A 19,605-nucleotide genomic window follows, 5' to 3' on the forward strand; every position below is an offset into this window, starting at 1 on the left:
ACTTCTAAGAACCAAGTTCAATCCCTACTGGCTGTTTCAAACTCCACGAGCCTTTTTTCAGCTGCTGACCCAATGACTCTGTACGTTCTGTGGAGGCTCACATGCTGAGAGCTGACTGTGCGCTGCTTCCTCCCTTGCTCCACAGAGCTCTGGACCAATACATTCTTGGAATAATTCAAGAAAACTCAACAAGTGTTGATTTTACACCTGACTAAAGCTCAGTTTTGCATGGTACGTATCGCACCGTAATACCCATCCCATAGGAGGACAGAAGAGATGCTGCAAGGAAAAAGGCTGACCAGAAAACTCAAAATATTCCTCCATAAAGAAGCAAGTACAAACAGAATGGCTGCTGCTTTGACTTACAGGAGCTTCAGTGTGGGCAGCTCCATAACCACTACCCCTGCTGAGACAGAGGATGTTTGCTCCTTACACTAGCCCAGTTAACAGCTTTAGCAGGAGAGGATCTCCAGTATGAAATGGCCTCAAGGGTGCAGAGAGCAAGAACAAAGTAAGGGATTTTATGGAAATGCTTTTCAGAGCTACTCCAGACTAAATGTTTGGCTGATTCTTGACCTTGGCAATCTCAGCAGTCAGAAGCAAGCACACTGGGCTGAATAAACAGACTGGATCCTGATGCCCCAGGAGGAAATCAGCTCTGTCCTGCCACTCCCACACCCAAAACTGGCTGCAAGCTGCAGCTTCCACCCGCCACTGCCGGCAGCACCAGGAAACCACCATCGACACACAGTCCCATAGCCCTGGGCTCCACAGCAAGATTCAAAAGGGAGAAAAGGGGGAAGAAGAAAGGTCAAACTCACCAACATCAGACTCTTTGTGGGTTTTGATGATTTCAGCCAGCTCAAAATTGCCTGCAATGATGGCCACCTGCAATGAGAGGAGGGAAGAGAGGTGAGCAGCTCCAAGCAGTACTGGTCCTGCGCAGGTTCTGCCATATGGAATAACAACAGCTGCTTCCCGTGGGATGCGAAGCCAGCAATTGTTCTGCCTCAGCTCACCCAGTCATCATCCCGAGGTGGAAACACGCTCTCAGCACCGCAGGGAGAGCGTATGGCCATGGCTTGTGCAACAAGAGAGGCCAATAGCTCGAGAGAACCCTTCTCCTCCGAGCCTGGTGGTGTTCATACGCCTGACACCAGCCAGGAATTAATCTCAGGTCTCGCAGGTCCTGACAAGATGCTCTGGGGCCTGAGGCTTTCCAGAGAGTCCTGGTTAGCTGGTGAAAGGCAACTTGCCCACAGCCAAGCTGCCTGCATGTCTCACCTGAACCATCACAGGACTAACTCCTGCCCACCCCAGGCTGGTTTAGACCAACATTAAACATTGCTTTGCCCCCCACCCATCCCACGGCTTTTCTCTACAGGAAGAATCTTGGAGAACTCAAAGGAACAAGGGAAGTGGGGAATGTGACCCTGGGTCTGCCAGCAAAAAGGCAGAACTGGTCTGTCTTACTCAGGAACTGCTCCTGCGATGCTCATGTCCTGGGAAACTGCAGAACGCCAGCAGCCGACATGAAGGGACATTAACACATGAGTAAGAGGAGAGAGACTGAAGTACCTACTCTCCTAAAGGGGCTTGGAGCAACCTGGTCTAGTGGAAGGTGTCCCTGCCCATGGCAGGGGTTGGAACTGGATGAGCTGCAAGGTCCATTCCAAACCAAACCAGTCTGGGATTCCGTGATTAGTGAAATCACTTGAACTCTTTGTTGATTTCTTATATATTTGAGAAAAACAAACCCCAAAGCAGAGCCGCATCACAGCCAGCAAAGGCAGAACAGTGGTTTCAAAACGAGGTGAGAAGTGTTCTTTTATCATGTGAAAGAACCACAGGGAGATGGGTGGGAGTACACGAAACCCATGACTGCTCCTCAGGAAAATGAACTAGAAGAACTGCTCTGGACTAACCTGGTGTAGCCCTCCGTGCAATGCTCCCGGGACCCGCAGCTCCCTCCGCCCTCCCCATTCCTCCCAGCAAACCCAGTCCCCACTGAGCCTCTCAGACCATTCCCTCACCCAGCAGCACCCACAGCTGATGGGGGAAGGAGAAGCTGGATCAAGCTGCACTGTGTGAAAACAAAGTGCCTAGAGAAGAGAAGCTGCGTGGAGACCTCAGAGCAGCTTCCAGTGTCTGAAGAGAGGTACAAGGATGCTAGAGAGGGACTCTTCATCAGGGACTGTAGCGATACGACAAGGGGTGATGGGTTCAAACTGAAACAGGGGAAGTTCAGGTTAGATCTTAGGCAGAAGTTCTTCCCTGTGAGGGTGCTGAGGCGCTGGCACAGGGTGCCCAGAGAAGCTGTGGCTGCCTCATCCCTGGCAGTGCTCAAGGTCAGGCTGGACAGAGCCTTGGGCGACATAGTCTAGTGTGAGGCGTCCCTGCCATGGCAGGAGGTTGGAATTAGATGATCTTAAGGTCCTTTCCAACCCAAACCATTCCATGATTCTATGCTGCAGCTCAGAGTGTGAAAAGATGTCAGAACAGGCTGAAACAGAGCTGCAGGATTTGCCTGTCCATGCTGGGACCATCAAAACCTCCTTTTTCTTTTTAAGCTAGGGCTGGTATTTGAGAGAAAAGCCTTGGATGAGGCAGGCAGTAGAAACCAAACCCTCCCAACACTGGCAAAGTCAGAGCAGTGCCAGCAGCTCCAGCTGCCAAACGGTTCCCTGCCCTCCCACCACAACAGCTTTAGCAACATGAGGTTCATTTGCATTCCACCACTAACTTGTGACGAAGGGATATATTTAATGTGGTGACTCAGTACAGCATGCACACCTCTACTATCATCCTTTATCAGTAGAAATAGTCTTACTATCCTCAGCACAACAATGATTATGTGGAGGGTTTTGTGTTTCTGAGGCCCAGAATTTGTGCTCCACCTCCTCAGCTGGAGCTGGAAGCGATCGGTGATGGCTGGAGAACAGGAAACCTTCCCTCTGCCTTTGGAAAATCGGGCTACAGCAGCAGAGAAAAATCAGGTACGTATCTGTTTTCCCCCAGGCTTGTTTCAAACTGGGATCCTTCTCTGCCTCTCCTTACACACACGTGTACATTTACCAGGCTTGCTCTCCCAGAGGCCACATTCTTCGACAGAAAGCTCCTGGACAGAAAGGCAAATGACTGCATTTGGCAAAATTTGAAAGCAAAACTAACCAAACTGACAGAAGAGTGGAAAGGAAAAATAAGAAAAACCATTTGAACTTCAAAGTTCCTCATATGAACAATTAACACATGGTTCATCATCTACGTGAAAATCCAGCTCCAAAGGACCAGTTACAAGTTTCATTAGATGCCCAATTCGGGAATGATTCCCAAAGTATACAGTGAGTGTCTGTGCTGCAGAGGAGCAGCTCCTGCCAGCACATGCTCCCTGGGGCCTCCCGGTTCGGCTGCAGGAGATGGAAGTCTCCCACTGCTGCACCCACCACCCGCAGCAGTCCTGGAACCAGGACAGCAGATGCTCCAGGCCTCAGAAGCTGCCCCTCTCCCTGCCTTGGAAGCATTATGACTTCCAGGAAAGGCAAGAAGAAACATGCTGGATGAGAAGCTGTCAGCAGTATAACCTCATTAAATCCCCAGGGAGGGAGGAGAGCCCTGCTGGTCACGCTTCTCAATCCGACTTAGAAAAAGCAAAGGAGATGAAAAGATTTCACATGTTGCATTGTCACCTCGGCTGGTGCTTCCCCAGCCATGGAACGATGACAGCAGCATTCCTGTACCCACTTGGCTGTGCTGCACACACCCCCATGAGAGGCTGATCGAGGGCACGTATCAGTGAGCTCTAACTTAAAAGCAACAGCTTTTGTGGACAGGTAAACAAGAAAAGGAAGTCTCAAGGATGGAAATTCCAGGAATATTTCAATATTCCACTGCTAGCAATGTTAGTGCTTGTACGCCAAAGTGGGAGGAATTGGTGACTATCAAAAAATAAAGTCTGACTTCCTCACAGAAGATAAATGATCTGATGTTAAGCAATGAGCCAGATGTTCCACATGGGAATGCCATCTTAACATCAGAGCCAAGCTACTCATGCTGGTGATGCCACAGAGACAGCAGACCTCGTGCATCCAGGGTAATGCGCCATTCCCTGTGATGAGGGAGGGACAGGTCCTGCGGCACGCAAAGCATCACGACCACTGGTGGTATCTGTCAGCACTGGAGATACCACCTTGCAAAGATACCACCTCAAAGAGGAGAGCAGGGAACTGGGAGGCAGAAGTGTATCAAAACATATCAACCAGGCGAGAGTCAGACTCCCAGCCACGCGCATCTGAACTGAGGGAAGCATCTGCTTGGCATAAAAGCAGTTAAGATCTTCACAAAGTGGGAATTAAAAGGAAGAGAGGGAGGCAAAGATCTCAAGTTCAGGGACAGGAGTTCATGGGTTTGATGATACATTAAAAAGTGACCTGGATGAGAGGATTTTCTAGCTTGAGAAATGAAAGACTTTCTGAATCAAATCAACCTCCACGTTGTTTGCTCCTTATGGAAAAGGCACGTGGAAAACAAGGAGGCGGCTGGTGACAGCCACATGCCTTCAGTAAAGGCAGATCACCTGACAAATTTGGTGCCCTTCTACAACAGGGTGACAGCGTTGGTGGGTAAGTGAAGAGCAGCTGACGTCATCTACCTGGACTTGTGCAAAGTGTTTGACACTGTCCCGCACCACATCCTTGTCTCTAAACTGAAGAGGTTTGATACATGGACCACTCTGTGAATAAGGCACTGTCTGGATGGTTGCATGCAAAGAACTGAGATCAGCAAATTGATCCAAGTAGAGACCAGTGATGAGTGATGTTCCACAGGGGCTGGTGCTGGGACTGATCCTGTTTAACATCTTTGTTGGTGATGCGGACAGTGGAATCGAGCAACCTCAGTAAGTCTGATGATGACATGGAGCTGTGTGATGCAGTGACACACTGGAGGGAAGGGATGGGATCCAGAGGGACCTGGACAGGCTGGAGAGGTGGGACTATGTGAACCTCATGGGGTTCAACACGACCAAGGTCCTGCCCCTGGGTCAGGGCAATCCCCAACACAGACACAGGCTGGGGGATACTGGATGGAGCAGCCTGAGAAGAAGGACTTGGGGTGCTGGGTGAAAAGAAGGTCCCCATGACCTGGCTTCAAGTGTGCGCTTGAGCCCAGAACCCCAACATGTGCTGGGCTGCACCCCCAGAGTGTGAGCAGCAGGTCAAGGGAGGGGATCCTGCCCCTCTGCTGCGCTCTGGGGAGACCCCCCCTGCAGTCCTGATCCAGCTCTGGGACAACGGCACAAGAGGGACGTGGAGCTGCTGGAGCGAGTCCAGAGGAGGCCACGGAGCTGCTGCAAGGGCTGGAGCAGCTCTGCTCTGGAGCCAGGCTGAGAGAGCTGGGCTGATTCAGCCTGAAGAAGAGAAGGCTGCAAGAGTCCAAGGTCTTGACTTCTCCAATTATTGAGGATTTTCTACCTCTAACATTATCCCACATAAGAGAGAATGGTTCTTTCTCCTCACCACAATTGACCCCAGTAGCACTGCTGTACAGCTGGACCTGTTGAAGTTTCTCCCTTTTCTCAGCCCGGCAGACTTCAGGCATGGTCTACATTTGTTCTGGATTTCCAGAAATCGGGCAGTCCTAGTAGGTCAATCCTACTGCTCACATATGGAAGCTCCATCTGGCTGCCATATGAGCATCGAGCCTAGATACGTTCACAGCAGTGTGTGCTGCCATCCCATTGCAGCTCATCTTCAGTGTCACCAGGGTCAGTCACTGTATGACTATGCTGTAGTCACCAGGGTCAGTCACTGTATGACTATGCTGTAGACCCAACACCTCCTGGAGGCAATAGACAGAGCTCCTGTGGTGAGCTACACAGCTGATCTGGGACAAACACATCTCAAATGCCCCCTGTGCCTGCAGACCAGCCATGTGTACGCAGGAGATCCAATGCTTCCTGGAAACACCCAACTTGCTGACACAGCAAATGAGCATTGATTTTCTCCTATGGATCACACATGGAGCCCTTGATTTTGAAGGGGCACTTCAGCCAGGCAGCTAGACTAACATCCTGCCACTAAGCCTACAAGGAGTATTTGTTAATTGTCTGCATCAGATAAGGGCTACATGTGAATACATGAGAAAGAAAACTGTCCAAAGCTACAACCATCCAGATCTAGGCTAAGAGAGATGGAGAACTTCCTCAGTGTTGTCAGATGAGGCACATGGAGCCACCAGAAAAACATGATGATTCTCCTAAAGAGATGCATCACAAAACTATCCTAAAGACAGGCATCATCTGGTATTGATACTGGGGCTGTTCAGCCTGGAGAAGAGAAGCTGCATGGAGACCTCAGAGCAGCTTTCAGTACCTGAAGGGGGCTACAAGGATGCTGGAGAGGGACTCTTCATCAGGGACTGTAGCGATAGGACAAGGGGTGATGGGTTCAAACTGAAACAGGGGAAGTTCAGGTTAGATCTTAGGCAGAAGTTCTTCCCTGTGAGGGTGCTGAGGTGCTGGCACAGGGTGCCCAGAGAAGCTGTGGCTGCCCTATCCCTCGCAGTGTTCAGGGCCAGGTTGGACACAGGGGCTTGGAGCTGGAGGAGCTTTAAGGTGCCTTCAACTCAAACCAGTCTGTGATCCTATGACTCTATGCTGTGATGTCCCCCATCATTCCTCTGAATGTTTCTGGGAAGCAGGAACAAACCATAGGAAGGCACCTTGGAGCCATTATGCTCATGAAGCCTTTGAGCTGAAGGAGGAGAAACGGGACCTCCAGACTCTGAGGCGTGAATCTCACCTCTGTCAGGACTGGCTTTCCCAGCAGGGCTGATAACCCTCAGTAAGGATGGGCAGTGGTGTGTTATCCAGGAAGCACCAGTAAGCACCAGCGGCAGCCTTTGCATGGGGGTGTCGCCCCTCCTATGCCCCACTGTGACTCCTGCAGGCCATGGCAGTGCTGTGCCGGGCAGCCATGTGGGGTGACAAGTGCCATGTCCTGGAGACACAACTTCCATGAACGAGTTGTGCTGCAGATGCACTCTGGAAATAAGCCTCAGCTTCCTGCATAGACCAAAGGTGGGCTGGTGGCATCTCCCGAAATTCAGGAAATGAGTCTGCAAAGGACGAATGACAGATTTGGCTAAAGCCACAATGGCGTCTGCACAGAAAGCTCCCAGTGACACAAAGCATGCCTTAAAACATCAAGCCACAGTCCCTTGCACAGGGAGCTGAATGCAAGGTCCATGGGCGGTCAGTGCCTGGAAAAGAGTACCTCAGACATGGGGAGAGGGGAGACACAGCAGTGAGTGTTTCTTGTCTGCCATGTTCAGATGGACTCAAGATGGATAGTGCTGTCTAGAGCAGGCAGAAGAGGATACAGAGGACAGGCTGGTGCTCCTGAGTCAGTTTGGTCTTCGGTCCAGCCAGCACTGAGGGATGCTCCCAGAGGACAGGACAGCAGATAAGGGTCCTTACCACCAGAATTAGAGATGGGTCTGACAGACCTTCCAAGAGCCTCTGGGCTCAGCCTGAGGGATAGGAAATGCAGGGCTCCCTTTGCAAAGCACAGGCTTGTGTAACATCTGTAACCAGAGGCAACTGCTGCAGGTCAGGGAAGATTTCAAGTCAGCAACATCATCTGGATAATCAAAGCGAGATGGATCTGACTCAGAATTAGCTCAGTCTCACACTGAAGACTGGAGGAGGAGTGGGAGGGAGCCAGGAGGCCAGAAACCTGATCAATTTTTACAAGACAAACTTAAAATGAAAAGAGAGAGAAAACAAATCAAATCAAAGGAGGGTTCGAAGGAAGCTCAGAGTGGGTAAATTGAGAAAAAAAACAGTCGAAGTTCATTAGGCAAATGGAAGCTGCTCCTTGGCAGGCAGAGAGCCCCGTGCTGCAGCAAGGAGAGCCTGGTGCTGCAGCAGAAACGAAGCATGTGCTCCCAGATGCCCACAGAGGTGGCACGTGGGAGAGGAGGATGCGCATCCTGTGCCTGCAGCCGGGCTGGAGAGTTCCCATTGGGCATGTGCTCAATCTAAGTGTAGCCATGCTGGTCCTTTCAAAAAAAAAAACATTTCTAGCCTGGTACGTGATGACAGAAACCCTCCATGGCCACATAGTCTTCTTATGAGCTTCAGCCTCTTACTCCAGCAAGGGGAAGCTCAGAGTTCAACTGCATTATGATTGATAAGAGAAGCTAAATAAACCAGTAATCTACCAGGAGAAAACATCTTGTACCTATCACAAAGAAGAAAAGGCACAGGTCTGTCCTTGGTCCACTGTGGGTGCAGATGATACAACTGGAGAGAGCAACAAGAAGAGGCAAGGTGGCAGATGCTTAGTAGGACCAGGGGAATGCATCCTTCCCAAATGACAGGGTGTCCAGAGAGGAAATCTCCCAGCTACAGAAAAGGAAGATGGAGGTAGCATTGATGGCTTTAACCTGCCAGAGGGGAGATTGAGATGAGCTCTTAGGCAGAAGCTCTTCCCTGTGAGGGTGCTGAGGTGCTGGCACAGGGTGCCCAGAGAAGCTGTGGCTGCCCCATCCCTGGCAGTGTTCAAGGCCAGGTTGGACACAGGGGCTTGGAGCAACCTGCTCTAGTGGAAGGTGTCCCTGCCCAGGGCAGGGGGTTGGAACTGGATGAGCTTTAAGGTTCCTTCCAACCCAAACCATCCTGTGATTCTGTGATGCTATGAAATAGGTGTTAAAATCACTAATAGTTTATTTTCATTGCAAAGTATGCTTTTAAAATCTGGATTCTGAGCAAGCTATTCATCAGTCTGAAGTATAAGAAAGCTTAGAAGAAGCTGGGTTACTGTGCTACCTGATCATTAAGGACAACAGAGAGCCTAAGCACAGGCAATAGATTTCTCAAAGGTCCCAAACTTTAGTCAACTGTAATGTTAAAAGTTAACAACGATACTTTGAAATGCTAAAAAAGAAAAGGTTTTCCCATTCAGACAGCAAGTGCAGGGAGTTCGAGGAAGATGTGCTGCGTTTTTAAACACGTAACAGGTTGAAACCAAGTACCAACAGGAGCTCCACACCTCCATCAGTTATTTTCATTCCTGCTCCACCCAAGACAGGACATGAAGTCAGTGAACTCTGTGCACACAGATACCACAACCTTCCCAATGCACATGCTTGACACGTGAGAACAGATGGAGGAGGAGAAGGTTACCATTGTAGTGACGACAAGGAAAATATGGAGCTTATTAATAAAAAGAAGGCCACAGACACTCTCACATCAGCCAAAACTGCTGCCATTCAGTTAGGACCAAGCACTTAAAACACATCAAACAGCAGATGGAGAAGAAAAGCTGCGTGGAGACCTCAGAGCAGCTTCCAGTGTCTGAAGGGGACTACAAGGATGCTGGAGAGGGACTCTTCATCAGGGACTGTAGTGATAGGACAAAGGGTGATGGGTTCAAACTGAAACAGAGGAAGTTCAGGTTAGATCTTAGGCAGAAGTTCTTCCCTATGAGGGTGCTGAGACACTGGCACAGGGTGCCCAGAGAAGCTGTGGCTGCCGCATCCCTGGCAGTGTTCAAGGCCAGGTTGGACAGTGTCTTGAGTGACATGGTTTAGTGTGAGGCATCCCTGTCCATGGCAGGGGGTTGGAACTAGATGATCATTGAATCATAGAATAGTAAGGGTTGGAAAGGACCTTAAGATCATCTAGTTCCAACCCCCCTGCCATGGGCAGGGACACCTTGCCCTAAACCACGTGGTCCAAGGCTTTGTCCAACCTGGCCTTGAACACCGCCAGGGATGGAGCATCCACAACCTCCCTGGGCAACCCATTCCAGTGCCTCACCACCCTCACTGTAAAGAACTTCTTCCTTATATCTAATCTAAACTTCCCCTGTTTAAGTTTGAACCCATTACCCCTTGTCCTACCACTACAGTCCCTAAGGAAGAGTCCCTCCCCAGCATCCTTGTAGACCCCCTTCAGATACTGGAAGGCTGCTATGAGGTCACCACGCAGCCTTCTCTTCTCCAGGCTGAACAGCCCCAACTCTCTCAGCCTGTCTTCATACGGGAGGTGCTCCAGCCCTCTTATCATCCTCGTGGCCCTCCTCTGGACTCGCTCCAACAGCTCCATGTCCTTTTTATGTTGAGGACACCAGAACTGTACGCAGTACTCCAAGTGGGGTCTCACAAGAGCACAGTAGAGGGGCAGGATCACCTCCTTCGGCCTGCTGGTCACGCTTCTTTTGATGCAGCCCAGGATGCGGTTGGCTTTCTGGGCTGCAAGCGCACACTGAAGCTGGCTCATGTTAAGCTTCTCGTCAACCAACACCCCCAAGTCCTTCTCCTCAGGCTGCTCTGAATCTCTTCTCTGCCCAACCTGTAGCAGTGCCTGGGATTGCGCCGACCCAGGTGTAGGACCTTGCCACTTGGCTTGGTTAAACTTCATAAGGTTGGCATCGGCCCACCTCACAAGCGTGTCGAGGTCCCTCTGGATGGCATCCCTTCCCTCCAGCGTATCAACCGAACCACACAGCTTGGTGTCATCGGCAAACTTGCTGAGGGCGCACTCCATCCCACTGTCCATGTCGCCGACAAAGATGTTGAACAGGACCGGTCCCAACACCGATCCCTGAGGGACACCACTCGTTACAGGTTTCCAACTGGACATCGAGCCATTTACCACAACTCTTTGCGTGCGGCCATCGAGCCAGTTTTCTATCCACCAAGTGGTCCATCTATCAAATTGATGTCTCTCCAATTTAGAGACAAGGATGTCATGCGGGACAGTGTCGAACGCTTTGCATAAGTCCAGGTAGATGACGTCAACTGCTCTGCCGCTGTCCATCAGTTCCATGGCTCCATCATAGAAGGCCATCAAATTGGTCAGGCAGGATTTCCCCTTAGTGAAGCCATGTTGGCTGTCACCAACCACCTCGTTGTTTTTCATGTGCCTTAGCATGCTTTCCAGGAGAAACTGTTCCAAGATTTTGCCAGGCATAGAGGTGAGACTGACTGGTCTGTAGTTCCCCGGGTCTTCCACCTTCCCCTTCTTGAAAATGGGGGTTATATTACCCTTCTTCCAGTCATCGGGAACTTCACCTGACTGCCAGGATTTTTCGAATATGATGGACAGTGGCTTAGCAACTTCATTCGCCAGCTCCTTCAGGACCCGTGGATGGATTTCATCAGGTCCCATGGACTTGTGCACATTCAGGTTCTTAAGATGGTCTCGAACCTGATCCTCTCCTACAGTGGGCCTAAGGTCTTCATTTTCACAGTCCCTGCATTTGCTTTCTAAGACTTTCGTGGTGTGGTCAGAGCATTTGCTGGTGAAGATGGAGGCAAAGAAGTCATTAAGAACCTCAGCCTTCTCCAAATCCATGGTAGCCAGTTCTCCTGATAGCTTCCGGAGAGGGCCCACGTTGTCCCTAGTCTGTCTTTTATTTGCTACGTATCTATAGAATCCTTTCCTGTTATCTTTTACATCCCTTGCCAAACTTAATTCTAGCTGGGCCTTAGCTTTCCTAACCTGGTCCCTAGCTTCCCGGGCAATGCTCCTATATTCTTCCCAGGCCGCCTGTCCTTGCTTCCACCTTCTATAAGCTTCTTTTTTCCCCTCTAAGTTTCCTCAGCAGCTCCTTGTCCATCCATGGAGGTCTCCTGGCCCTCCTGCTGCACTTTCTTCTAGTCGGGATGCAACGCTCTTGAGCACGTAGCAGGTGATCCTTGAATATCGACCAGCAGTCTTGGGCTCCCCTGCCCTCTAGGACTGTATCCCATGAAACCTTACTAAGGAGGTTCCTGAAGAGGCCAAAGTCTGCTTTCTTGAAGTCCAGGGCAGTGAGCTTGCTGCATGCTCTTCTTACTGTCCTGAGGATCTCAAACTCAACCATCTCGTGATCACTAGAGCCAAGGCTGCCCTGGAGCATCACATTTCCAACCAGTCCCTCTCTGTTGGTGATCACGAGGTCAAGCACGGCACCTTTCTTAAGGTGCCATGATCTTAAGGTTCTTTCCAACCCAAACCAGTCTATGATTCTATGCTGTTCCTACATTTCACACATGTTGAGGAACTATGAGAGTTCACAGCTGAGCTGAACAGCAAAATATCAACTGGCTTCAGCACCTCCTTCCAAGTATTAACACTGAATGCTTGTAATCTACATATGTAGCATGATATTATTAATTCCCATGACATCACAAGATCTGACATCACCAAATTAGAAATCCAAACACCATCAGCTAAAATTTAATTTAAATTAGCAAAATGACAGTTATCTGAAGACATTCTTTAACAAAATCACTCCATTTGGGAATATTCTGTTGCCTGGGCAACATGCCTGCACATCACAAAGTTCAGCCCATGATGTCTATTTTAAAGCAACAAGATACAAATCTTTGAGGAAAATGCTTCTAACCACCTGTTTGTATGGCACCAAAAAGCCAATACAAATGGTGTGTTAAGATAACATCAAAGAGTAAATCTTTAAGGGGCACCATTCACAGTGGCTAATGCCCAAATATAGTGACAGATGCGGAAGAGGTTGAGAAAGGTCAAGGTACAAAGTGGGATGCAACAACCAAGAGGTGCAAAGACAGAGCAGGATGGCTTCAGTACCATGAGCACCAGAGGCTTTGCTGCCTTTTCCTTGAGCTTTTCTCTCCACAATTGGCTGCAGCCACACAGCAACTATCACCAAATCCGTTGGGCCTTCACACATTATTGGGGGCAATATCTGCCTTCAAGCCTGGCTCTGCAGCTTTGCTTCTTTTTGACAGAGACCTGCAGAGCCCGAGCTGAGCTGCCAAAGCCCTGCAAGGAGAACCCAGGGTGCTCGCGGCGAGCTCTGATCATGTGGGACAGCTCCTGGCACCTGGGGAAGGAGAGGAGTTACAACCAGCTCTAGACACATGGTGCAAGGAGCGGAGCTCTGCTCCTCATGGCAGGGAACTTGATTTTGTTGTCCAGAAAAGCTCTGGGCAAAGCACAGTTTGCAAACAGAGCTCAGCAAAACCAATGCTTTGTAGAGAGCAAACGAAGTTTAAGGATCCAGTTGACTCCCAGGAGCGGGCAGCAGGCCAGGCCTTGTGCAGAGCGCAGGAACTGAAGATACCACATAGCTGTCTGCAGAAATCCTGACAGCCTTTGGTGGCATTCACAGAAACAAGAGAAATGAAACCCAGCTGAAACTGCTGCCAAGTGATGAAACACTGATCACAAAACTAATCCCTGATTGTCAGATGTATGCCAAATGGATTTCACAGGACCCTCCCCCAGGCTCAGTAGTATTCAATTTTTTCATTAGCAATCTGGATGATGGAGTGCAGAATGCGCTTATCAAACTCCTAGATGAGACCAAGCTGGAAGGAGATGCAAAGTCATTAGAGGATTAGAATTGAAATGATTGTTGGAAAGTCAAGGAACAGGCAGGGAGTGCAGAGATTTAGTCAATAGAGACAAATGTAATAGAGACATTTGTCATAGAGATATGTCAGTCATATCTCTATGAGTCAATTGAGACAAAAACTGTACACAGTTTCTGTACAGGGATTACAGAAGAAGGAGCCAGCCTCTTCTCCAAGGTGTACAAAGAACAAGAGTCAATAGGCACAAGGTGCAATGGGCACAAAGAAAAGGCTCTTCATGAGGAGAAGGGCTGAGCACAGGAACAAGCCCCAAGGTGGAAGCACTCCAAGCCTGTCTGGGAAAGGCCCTGAGCAGCCTCAGCAGCTGTGGGGCTGGTCAGTCTGAGGAGGAGGAGGGACAAGCCCAGCTCAGGAGGCTCAGTGAGGCTCAGTGAGTCTGTGACACCCGGCACAAACACATGTGAGTTGGGCTGGCTCAGCCTGGAGAAGAGAAGGCTCCTGAAGGGGAGACCTTAGAGCAGCTCCAGTGCCTAAAGGGGCTCCAGGAAACCTGGAGAGGGGCTTTGGACAAGGGCCTGGAGGGACAGGCCAAGAGGAATGGCTTTAACCTGCCAGAGGGGAGACTGAGATGAGCTCTGAGGCAGAAGCTCTTCCCTGTGAGGGTGCTGAGGGGCTGTCACAGGGTGCCCAGAGAAGCTGTGGCTGCCCCATCCCTGGCAGTGTTCAAGGCCACGTTGGACACAGGGGCTTGGAACAACCTGCTCTAGTGGAAGGTGTCCCTGCCCATGGCAGGGGGTTGGAACTGGAGGGGCTTTAAGGTCCTTTCCAACTCAAACCAGCCTGGATTCTTTGATAAGCCAGGAGCCAGCAGGCAGCATCCTACTGAAGAGGATCTGAAGATTGCAGGATCACAAGCTGAAAATGAGTCAACAAAGTCACACTGTGGCAGAAAAGGGAAAACACACCAGGATTTACAATTAGCAGCCTCACACGTGCACTGTTACCCCTCTGCTCCATGCAGAACACGTTGGGTTTCAGCTGCAGAACACTACTTTTAGCAACAGAATAAAAGATATGCATAAATCAATAGTAATGATCAGATTATGCTTTCAAGGTCTCTGCAGGAAAACCTGTGTGTTCTGGATGTTCTCAGCCCAGAGAACAGATCGGGTGGGAAGGGGTGATCTGACTGCAAAAACAGAAAAGGCAGCTGCAGCGAGGACAAAAATAATCTCTTCTCAATAACCATGGAAAAGTAACGGGCTTCAAATTCGATAGGGAAGATTCAGGTTGGATGTCAGGAAACGCTTTTGGAGAGCACAGACAGCTTCCAGCCAGGACAGACCATGGGAGCGCAGCACCCAGCACAGGGGGTCACGAGCAAAAACCAGGCATAACACCTTCAGATGGAGCTGATCCTAGGAGCTAGGGCAAAAGAGCCTGAAAACCACCTCTCAGGTTCCTTCTCAGCCCCAGCTCTAGTGCCTTCTCCAGCGGGTGCCTGGCTCTGAGTGAGGGGATTGCAGGGAAGGTGCCAAATCCCAGCTCAGGGAGCGGTCAGGGTGGTCTCCTGCAGCATCCCTATTGCAGGATGGGACAGGGATGGCTTGGGCAGGTGGGTGATGAGGTAAGTGGAAACCTGGCTGGATCACCAGGTTCAACGGGTGGTGATGAGTTATACGGAGTCCAGCTCGTGGCTGGTTACGAGCCAATTCCTCTGGGAATGGTACTTTGGGCCAGGCTCCAGGTGCCCACACCAGAAATATCAACAAGTAGTTCTGAAGTCACCAGAGCAATGAATAACCTCCTCCAATTATGGCTGGAGCCTTCCCTGTGGCAAACTACAGCAAGGTCTGTCATACGGCTGTTGTGGTAGACCCACAGACCTTCCAGGAAGGGGCAGCACAAGGAACCTCCAAAACTTTCCAGACAAGAAAGATCCATCTTGACATTGAGAACATAGATTTCAGGCTCCATGTTGGAAATGTGAGGTTTGGGAAAGAAAACTGGGAAGTCAGCATTGTGAACATGGTAAAACTCAGATGCTTCTTAGAAGGAAACTGCTGGCATCTCTGACAGGCCACTGAAAAATACAGTGCCAGGCAGGTGATGGCCTGACCATCAGGACTTGGGCTTGTCCTGCATTTTATGTAGGGGTGATGGCAACTGTAAAAGCTACTTTTATCCAAAAAAAGGTGAAAAACTGACCCAGAGGTTCAAAGTGCCACCATGTGACACCTGCATTAATGCCATTAGAGACCTGGCTCCTCAGAAAGGAAACACTTGAGTCCTTAAGGGATCTGAAAACCAGGGAGGGAAAGGGAAGTGAGACCTGATGCACTGGCGGGGACAAGCCAAGTGAGATGAAACCAAAGGACTTGACCCATCCAGGGCAGGGTCTTACCCCCAGCTCACACCAACCACATGGAGTAGCTGGGACTGATGAGGAAAAGATGCACAGGAACAGGGAACAGAGACAAACTGTCAGGTACAGCTACTGAACAGCAGCAGTTTAGGGTTCTCCTGCTGTTTACAGGAAAGTCTCCATGTGGAGGAGAGCAGGGCTCCTGCTGGAGCAGCAAACCTCCAGCCCCAAACAGGGCAGACTGCAGAGAGACAGGAGTGGCTCAACCTCTCTGATATGGGGATAGGAAAACCAGCAGTTACCTCAGAGGACACAGGGAAGCAAGACACATGGAGTCTTCTATGTCTCATCTTTATCGGTATAGGAATCAGGACATCCCAGTATGGATGGGTGGACAGCTAGATGGGAAAAACTGGTTGGAAGGTAAGGCTCCAAGTGTGGATGTTAATGGGTCATTCTCTACCCAATGGCCAGTCTCTGGAGGACATCACAGAGGGCACCAAGTTTGCAGGTAACACCGAACTGGAGGGAATGGTCAATAGCCACAAGGACAGGGCTGCCATGCGGAGGGACATGGGCAGGTGGAGGACAGGTCAGCAGGACCCTCATGAAACTGGAAAAATACAAATGCAAAGTCCCATGTCTGGGAAAGAAGCAGCTTTGGCAACAACACAGGCTGAGGAGCAGCTCAGCAAAAAAGGTCCTGGAGGTGTTGGTAGACAGCAAGCTGGATCAGAGCCACAGCGACTTTCTGAGTAGAGGGCATCTCCTTCCCTCTCGCACATATGTTAAAGACCCCCACCAAAGCCTTGCTCATGAGCTGGTGTTGAAGCCCAGCACGGCACAGGAAGGCTCCCACATCACTGGTCCACAGCACCAGGTGGGGATCATCATGCTGGTGACGTTCAGCTTGCAAAGGTGAATGATTTCATTTCCAAGTCAAATCATGTGATTTGCATGCTCAGAGAGGGACGGAGCCACTCACAGCATTTGAAAGGTCTTCTGCAATCATTCTGTCAACTTGGCATTAGAGGAGGGGAAAAGAGAAACCTAGATTGCTGCAGTTGCACTCAGCCCTTCTGTAAAGACCATGAGAAGCTGCGGACAGGCTGACCTTTGAGCTATCCCATGCAAGGAAAAAGCTGTGTAGTGAGGGTGAGTAACCTTACCACAACATAAAAAAAGCACCTCTTGAAAACAAGACTCACAAGTCTTCACCCTCCAAAGAGGCAAAACACTGCCCAGTGTTGCCATCCTGAACTTAAACCTGTGAATCCAGGATTTCAGCTCCCTGGGATCCAGCACAAACCTCTTGTGGGAGGGACACCACCAGTAACTGCCTGAGCTACCACTCACAGTGTTCACACAACTGCCACCCATGTGCTTGGCCACACATCCCGCTCCTCTGCTGGTACCTTCCTATGGTTTGAATAGGATGGTGGGTTCAGCCCATCAACAGCAGCAGCTGCTGGTTTCACAGTCCCAGCGTTACTGCCTGTCCTTCCTTCCCACCGCAGGCTCCTGACCCATGGCATGCTCCAGCCAACAGCCCAAGTGCTGTGGGTGAGCACCTCAAGGCACATGGGAGCTTGGAGGCACAACTGGTGCTTCGGCAGCACTTTGTTTCTGATCAGTGATGCTGCTAAAGCAGCTGGAAGGGAAAAAGCAAAAATGACACCAAAAGCCCAATGTTCCTCTCATCCAATTCATTTTGAGTATGCAGCATCCTCCCTGAGAAAGGTCATCTCCATCCTTCTGTGAGAAGAACATATTTAGATGAGGCTGGGGAGCTTTGGGAAGGGCTGCACCTGCACAGGGGACTCCCTTACATGATTTATGGATGAAAAGTCAGCTAAGAGCAATTGAAGACAGATGTAGGTACCAACCTGGCTCAGGAAAACAGAGATTCAGATTGCCAGAAGCTGGGAAGATACTCTGGGCAAAGTCTCACCCTCAAGCACCCTGCTATTACACTCCTTGAAGCCTGCTACTAGCCATGAAGAGATGGGACTCTCCCAGCTCTCCTGCCCCACCACACTGGCCACGAGTTGGGGTCAGACCCCTTTGTCACAAGAGGAACCCAAAGTAGCAAGAGGTGGCCCATCAGCCCAGGCAATGGGATGCTGATTGGCCTTAGGGAAGTGATTACAGCTTCTAAACCCTCTACATTACTCACTGCTATCTTGAGTCATCTCAGGCCACCGACACCAAGCTATCTGATTAACAGCAGCAGTCAAATTAGCCCAAGGGATGTGCAGTGAACAGACTAAACAGCCCCACAGCAGCAGAGGCACTTAAGTGAGCAGGCACAGAGCCGTGGGCAGCACACACGTGGCTCTCCACTGCCATGCTGAAAGCCACTGTAGAAACCATGGCAGCTCCCATCAGCCATGAGAAGAGAATAGGTGAGAAAGTGCCAGACTTGGCAGCAGACAGTGACCAAATGACATGCTGAAGTCTCAAGCAAGTGATCCAAGCAGGAGTCAGAGATTCTCTTTGAAGGCTGGGAACTGAAGGGAGCTCATCACACTAGTACCAAACTCTAGTGTGGGTTGCCAATAAATAAGTGGCTGGGTTACCAACATTCTCTGCAACTGAAATTGCCCATTAGTCACACTGCTTCAAAAAGGAAAAGGCAGACACTGGTCTCTCCTCATTAAGACCCAGTAGGACACCACAGGACATGAGTAAGCTCAGAGCAGGAGGCCTCCCTCCACCACCTGCTACAGCCACCCCACGCCCTGCAAAGACTCAAAGCAGAAAGATTGCTCTTTCTCCATCTCCTGATTCCAAAAGTTCATCTCATCTCAAAGGAGGCAGCAGTTGCCTGCAAGAAGCCCTTCCCTGGAGATAAGTACTTTTACATTAGGTTGGAGAGCACTCAGATGGGACTGTCCTCAAACCACAGAGCAGAGCTCCACAGAGGGCAGCGATATCTGCATAAGGCAGATCTCATCACATTGAGCCCTTTCACAACCCACCTCCCCAGGCAGGAGGTAACACAGAGCAGACAGAGGAAGGGCTGAGCTACAGTGGATTCATGGAGAAGAGGGCTGCCCACCACAGCCACTCATGTGCACGAGCACCCCAGGGTGCCCAGCCCATCGTGGAGGGAAGGACAGGCTTCCCCTCTGCAGGCACCCACACCTCATCACACAAGTGACATTCCCAGCTCCAGAGCTCCACAAGCTACAACCAGACAACCACTACTTATTAGGTGAATTAATTGCATGGAGTAAGCCTCCAGTTCCTGCAGGTGATGCCACCAGCCCACCCAAACTGAAGGTCAGTTTGACCTTCAAGGCCCTTTTCCCTCTCAGCATCCAAGCCAACACGTAGTACAAGCTTGAAAGGAGTGTGGTGGTCTCAATCTTAATAAAGAAATTACTTTTACATAAGACACTAAGCGGTTTATTCAATTCCTGAAACTACATGTTTGTGACGCTCACACCACACACAAGCGATTCACCCCACTCTGCATGGCTGCCTGGTCCCTGCACACAATCATGGTGAGCACACACGAGTTCTGCTGCTCTTTTGAGGACAACATGCTTAAGCTGCATGAAACTATACTGAAAATTTAGATTACTCTGTCTGTAACAAGGCTCCTTTCTCACATGGGCCAGGCATGATGGAGGGGCTGTACAACACCAGCATGGTCACACTTGATACTCTGTGGCCTAAAGCCTCCAGAAACAACAGTGAAGAAGCAAGAAAAAGCATTTCCAAAGAGCTGGTGACCAGTGAGCTCATCTGCAGCCACCTGAGCTGGTACCTGAGCAAAATGCTGACAGACACACTCTGCCCTCAAGGGACACCTGAGGATTGGTATTAGCTGGACACTGAGTCACAGCATTTCTGGAAGGTCCTCAGGCAAACGACTGTGCTTCCGTATG

The 19,605-nt window shown here is 50.2% G+C and overlaps 1 protein-coding gene across 1 annotated transcript in view; it reads right to left on the reverse strand.

Annotated features, from left to right (window-relative positions):
• Positions 1-19,605, reverse strand: part of SHANK3 (SH3 and multiple ankyrin repeat domains 3) — a 324,463-nt gene that overhangs the window by 229,629 nt on the left and 75,229 nt on the right. Inside the window, exon 11 of the mRNA XM_030472062.1 lies at positions 822-888. Coding sequence (XP_030327922.1) covers positions 822-888 — 67 coding nt within the window. The remainder of the gene's footprint in view (positions 1-821; positions 889-19,605) is intronic.

The sequence above is a fragment of the Strigops habroptila genome, chromosome 3 (genome assembly GCF_004027225.2).
Source record: "Strigops habroptila isolate Jane chromosome 3, bStrHab1.2.pri, whole genome shotgun sequence".
In the NCBI taxonomy this organism is placed as follows: Eukaryota; Metazoa; Chordata; class Aves; order Psittaciformes; family Psittacidae; genus Strigops; species Strigops habroptila.